Source organism: Euleptes europaea, chromosome 1 (genome assembly GCF_029931775.1).
Source record: "Euleptes europaea isolate rEulEur1 chromosome 1, rEulEur1.hap1, whole genome shotgun sequence".
Taxonomy (NCBI): domain Eukaryota; kingdom Metazoa; phylum Chordata; class Lepidosauria; order Squamata; family Sphaerodactylidae; genus Euleptes; species Euleptes europaea.
Window position 1 is genome coordinate 75,220,689 of NC_079312.1, and position 6,000 is coordinate 75,226,688.

The window sequence follows — 6,000 nt, forward strand, 5'->3', positions numbered from 1 at the left end:
GTGGGGGGCTTGTTCTATCTCTCCTCTAATTTTCTCTCAAGCCATTCTGAACAATAGGGAAAGAAGCTTCCGTTCTTCTTGGAGCATTGTGCTAGATGTTCTCTCCTTGTGAATGTTTGGCTGTTTTGAGATCAGGATCGAGATCACACCACTTTCCTTGTGGTCACTAAAATACCTTCATCAAAGCAAAGTACAGCGCTACTCATTACTTTGCCCAGCACATGTTTTTGCTTATGTGGGCATCTTGGCAAAGGGATAATAATAAAACTAGTCTACCTTGCAGGAAATCTTCTGAGTAAAATTGTATTAAGAAGATTCAGAAATTCCTTTCTGTACCTGCTCTTTCGAAAGAATGCAAAGGGAGGTGGTAGTCAGAAGATCCATTTTAATGGAGGAGGGGCAATGGCCATGAAAGGGCTTGAAGAAAACTAGCAAGGCTATTCAGAACAGATGATAAAGTAGCAGCAGCCCTAGGGTGGTGAAATGTGGGGAGGACAGGGATAGGATATGTGCATGAGAGAGAGGCCTCCCTCCTACTGTCACCTGTATATGTGGCTGTTGCCATACCCCAGAAATTCGTAGAGAAAGGTAGGAGTGGTGGCTGGACTTGGTGTCATTTTGGGGCATTCCAAGACCCTCAACTCAGAGTGTCTAATCAACAAAACAACTTGGTAGTTGGGATAGAATTGTGATTATTGTAACATATGGGCTAATGGTTACAAATATCTGTGGCTCAATCTGTGGCATCTGTGACACCCACTTCTGGGAGATAATTGAAGAAGTGGTTTCTGGTGGGTATCCATGTTGGTCTGTAGTAGTAGAAGAATAAAATTCAAGTCCAGTAGCAGTACAATTTTCAATTTTCCGGGGAATAAGCTTTCATGAGTCAAAGCTCGCTTGGTTAGATATTGAGGACGTGGTGAATTCTGATCAAGTGGTTTGCTGAAATAATAATCCCATGACCAGTTCTCTGTTGTGTGTATGCCCTCTCACTCACACTCACTCTCTCTGGCTCCCACACACACAATGTTCATTAAGTTGGCCGTTGATGGCAATTGCATGGGTGGCAAAGAATGTATAGTTCTTGATGCTCACAAGCAAGATTCTGCTGCTGTGAGCTACCTTTCACAGTTTTGCCATCTTGTATGATCATATTTAGCTGGCATCTCACAATTGGAGGGGAGGAGGTGAAAAGCGATAAATGTATCACCAACCATCCTGGTCACACCAAAGTGCCCTACATCTAAAACTGTACACTAATTGAAGGTGATTTTTGTCAGGTTCCCAGCTGGCTGTTGCAGGAAGATGGAGGAGAAAACTGAATTTAGGCATTAGTTTGGAGTGGTCCTTATATGTAGCTCCTGAGGTTTATTCTGTACGGTACAACCAGGCTGGCCAGGAAGTTAGCTGGTGGCAGAAGTCCAAGTATTCTGACTTTCTCTTTTCATTTGGCTGAATGCTTCTAACGCTTAGGATTGTGGAGAAACATATTTTACCTTTTACTAAAGCAGTAGAAGTCAAAAGGATCTAGGACATGGGTGGGGGCATCTTCCATTACCCTTCTTTACATTGGACATCTTCAGTCCTGCTACAGTTGCATGAACATAATAACTATGTTAAGTACTTCTGGAGGGATTACTCAATTAGTTATTCTTTGCCTCTGTGTAATTTAGATCCACCCTGACCAGCAACTACATGATTATTTAACTTGGTTGTCCAGAAAAGCAAGACAATTCAATTTCAAGCAAATCTCCAAAATATTGTATGTATTGGCTTAGTGATTCCCAAATGTCATCAGAGCTGATAACACGGGCTACATATCTGCTACACATTTCTTGAACTGGTACTGCCCTTTGTTAAAACCATGATACAAACAAGGTCTAAGGGTATCTCAGCAGCTGGGTGATGAGTAGGAAACCAGTGAAATGGTTTAGTCACTTCCTTTAGCTGGGCCTGCATTTACCAGTATATGCTAAATTAATTTCCTTTGCAGGGGAGGTGGTCTCTATTCCATACATTGGGCTGATTATGCAGAGGATACTGCAGCTCTTTCCATTTGGGACTGATCCAGCCCAGGTGAGGAGTACTGAGAAGGTTAGCTCTCCCAGAACTGATTGTGAATGCAAGTGTGCCTCATTGTCTTTGTGCTTTTAGGAGCATGCCAAGCTCTCTATACCACTTGTAAAGTTTTGCTGCTTGGTCTCCTAGTAGTGAGAAGAATGGGCTCCGTTTCAGAGATGCTCACGGCAGTTCCCCTTCACCAGAGGCCTGATCTTCTGGAACCCTGTGCTGACCTCATCAATGAAGAGTGGAAAAGGAGCAGGACTTCCCGCATCCACTCCCTGCAGAGGTCCACCGAGGACTTTCCCATGTGCCTGGTGCTGATCAGAACTGCAAGGGCAGTGGAAGAAGCTGCTGAAGGGAAACCAGCCAAGAGCCCGTGCCAACTCCTGGGGCATGCCAGGCTGTCCCGTGTGGTCGGCCAGCCTAAAAGCTTGTTTGTGGAGACGGTTGTGGTCTCCAAAGCTATTCGTGGAAAAGGCTATGGTAGGAAACTCATGGAAGCTGTTGAGAGTTATGCCAAGTCCCGTGGCTACAGTCTTCTGCACCTCACCACCCATGACAAGCAGCATTTCTATGCCCACCTGGGCTACAAGTTGTCTAAGCCTGTTCAGTGTGCAGGAGTCATGAGTTCTCTCGTCCCTATGGAGTTTTTAGAGATCTTCTCTCCCTCTCAGCATGGAAGGGAACTCCCTGCAGGATCTGGGAAAAACAATCCAGGCTCATCCTGTGGCAGCAAAGCTGGAGCAAATCTCCCTTCGTTACCCCCTTCTGCCTTCCCTCTCTCCTCCTCTTTCTCCTCATTAACTCCACCTCCCCCACCCCCTCCTTGCCCTCCTGACCCAGTAACTGTTACCGTCTCTCCCCCTCCCCAGTTAGCAGCTTTTCCCCACACTTCCTTTTCCCAGCCCATTAATGCTACAGTTCGGCCATCCCAATCATCCTCTGTGCCTCTCTCTGTGAATTCCTTTAGTGCCACAGATCTTCCACCGCTGCCGCCACCTCCTCCTCCGCTGCCTCCTCCTCCTCACCCTCCTAAGCTTCCACCAGTGACCCATTTGCTAGGCCTGCCAAGTTCCTGTAAAACTCCTGCCTCCTGTCCATCAGAGGACAAAAGCCAGAATCAGATGTTTCTAGAAACACCATATCACGACCTCAAAGGGCAGCCCATATTTTGGATGGAGAAGGACATTTAATCTTTGCATCATGTGCCGGTGTGATGAAGGCAAATGATGATAATTGGAGGAGGGGAGATGCTCTGGAAGAAAGCCTGGTTTGAACTTTATGAAATCAGATGAGTAAGAGCCGTTTCTGAACTACTAAGCCAACAGATTTGATCTCTTTATCAGAGTTCTTTTTAGAGAAGAGCCCAAAGTCAAGCCATATGAGAAAAAATATCAAGATAAGACCGAGATTCATACAGCTGAAATATATTTGAAAGCTTATCACCCATTATTTCCCATTGCATCTCAGTGGTTGTTGCTTTAGCCAAATGGATGGGCAATGAGGAGCTGAATCCTGCAGATTGCTTTGTCTATGCCTGATTTCCTTTTACCAATAAACAAATCAGCTCTTGTTCTCAGTGCGTTGTATCTATACTTACATAATGCCAATTACTGCTTTTTTAATACACCATACTTAGTACTTGACGTCACCTTATGGGTCCGGAATGACCTGGTGCTTGCACAGGGGACCTTTACCTTTTTACTTAGTACTTATGCTTTGTTCAGATTTCTGCATGTTTCAGTTCTCTCCAATTCCAGTCCTATTACATTGCTTATTTGATGTCTCACCCTGTTGATTGCATTGACTTGCATTTTGTCATCTGCTTTGAGTCTCAGGGAGAAAAGCTATAAGTAACATAAAAGGACTATAAATAACATAAATAAGTAACATCTCAACTGTTCCACTGAATCTGCAATGGACTCACAAACACACACATTCCAGGGCCCACAATATTAATTCAGGTGTACAAAGAGACAAATCAATGCAGTTGAATTGCCTTGGTTTCCCCTCTGTTAGAAGCAACCCATGTCTGTACATGGAAGTGGTAGAACCAAGAAGAAAAGATGTGGCTTTGTGGGATAATGTTAAAACAAGCCTGCCCTTCATAAATGTATCCACTCCTAAGGTGAAACTATTATAATTCTTTGCCTTTAGAAAACCTACATTATTTAAGACAGAATTGTTAAACACCTGGAAGGACAAGTCTTGCTGAAGAGGAATCAGCATGGTTTCTGTAAAAGAAAATTCTGTTTAACCAGCCTCTTAGACTTCTTTGACTGTGTCAACAATCATGTAAGCAGGGGTCACCTGGTAGATACTGAATAGCTGGACTTCCAAAAAGGATTTGACAAGGTGCCTCACCAAAGATTCCTGAATAAACAGCTGTGGGATAAAAGTGCAGTTCCTGTCATGAATTAGTAACTGATTTCAAAAGAGGAAACATGGGGTGGGATATATGAACAGTCTTGCAGTGGAAGGAGGTAAGTAGTGGGGTCTTCTAGGGTTCTGTTTAATTTCTTCATAGATGACCTGGAACTGGGGGTGGAAAGTGAAACAGAAATTGTTCGGGATGTTGAAAACAACTCCGAAAGGACCTTTCCAGATGGGTGAATGGGCAACGGAAGGGCAAATAAAATTCAGGATACGTGCAAAGTGCCTGGGGGAGGGTGGAATCCATTTTCACATATGGGGTTTGAACTACTGGAGACAGACCAAGGAAAAAGACCTTTGGCATGTGGTAGATCATGTGCAGCAGCCATAAAAGCAAATATCTTGCTACGGCTCATCAGTAAAAAGATTAAGACTGCCAGTACTATTCCCTTTCGATAGCTAACCTATTTTTCTTCCTTATAATTGGCTTCAAGGTTTGAGCCCAACTGTTACATAAACTTCTGTGATTGCCACAAGTCTGCCTTTATGTGTGTCCCAGGTGTGGCTACATTTGAAATACTGAGTACAGTTCCATTTGCTGTATCTCAAAAAGGATATGGAAGAGCTAGAAAAAAGTGCAGACGTGGGCACCCAAAATAATTACAGGGATGGAGCCCCTTCCCTGTGAGACAAGGCTAAAGCACTTGGAACCTTTTAGTTTAGAAAAAAGATGACTGAAGAGACATGACAGAGGTCTACAAAATTGTATAAGGTGTAGAAAAATAGGATAGAGAAACTTTCTCCCATAGTACTATGTTGAGGGTCACCCTAGGACACTGATTGGCAGTAGATTCAAGACAGAGAAAAGGTAGTGCTTGGGAACTCACTGCCATAAAATGTAGCAATGGCCAATGACAGAAAGGGCTTAAAAGGGGGTTGAACAGACATGCAGAAGATAGGTAAAGAATTGGCGGTTAACCATCAGAGCTGAATGCCCATGATTGTCAGATGCTGGAGAGCAATCAGAAGGTGAGGGCTGTTGTCTGTGGTCCCTGCTTGTGGGCTTCTCTGTAGCATCCAGCTGGCCACTGTTGGAAACAGGAAGCCGGTCTGGTCCATCTGTCGCTAGCAGATTCTAGAGAGGTGGCCTATACATTTTCTAAATAAATAAGCATGGTTTGTATGAGATGTGTTTGAATATAATGGATGCCAAACCAAAAGCTGGTAAACATGCTGCCATGTATCTTCAGTTCCATTTGGTCTATTTATGGTGCAAGATTAGAAGTGGCAACAGTAGGATTTTGAGATTATTTTCAGCTAATTGAAACTTCATTGTATCACAGAATGGAAACATTTGGTGTACATGCAGCAACCCTTCAAGTGCACTTGTTGCTTGACAATTGAGAAGTTGCATACCATTTCTGCCTAATTCTTTCTGGGCAGGATTTGTGCAACATGTGAAGTAATTCTCAGCCACAGGAGTCGAAGTTCCAAGTTGGGGAACATTGTTGCATATAGAAGGGGCAATTTTGAATGGATTCCAGCAATGCTGTTATTAAGATA

At 43.7% G+C, this 6,000-nt stretch overlaps 1 protein-coding gene across 1 annotated transcript; it reads left to right on the top strand.

The window, feature by feature from the left end:
- Positions 1–2,211: 2,211 nt before the first annotated feature.
- On the top strand, positions 2,212–3,450 carry NAA80 (N-alpha-acetyltransferase 80, NatH catalytic subunit). The gene has a single exon (XM_056862110.1). The coding sequence runs from the start codon at positions 2,220–2,222 to the stop codon at positions 3,255–3,257; it is 1,038 nt and encodes a 345-aa protein (XP_056718088.1). The 5' UTR covers positions 2,212–2,219; the 3' UTR covers positions 3,258–3,450.
- The last annotated feature ends 2,550 nt before the right edge of the window (positions 3,451–6,000 follow it).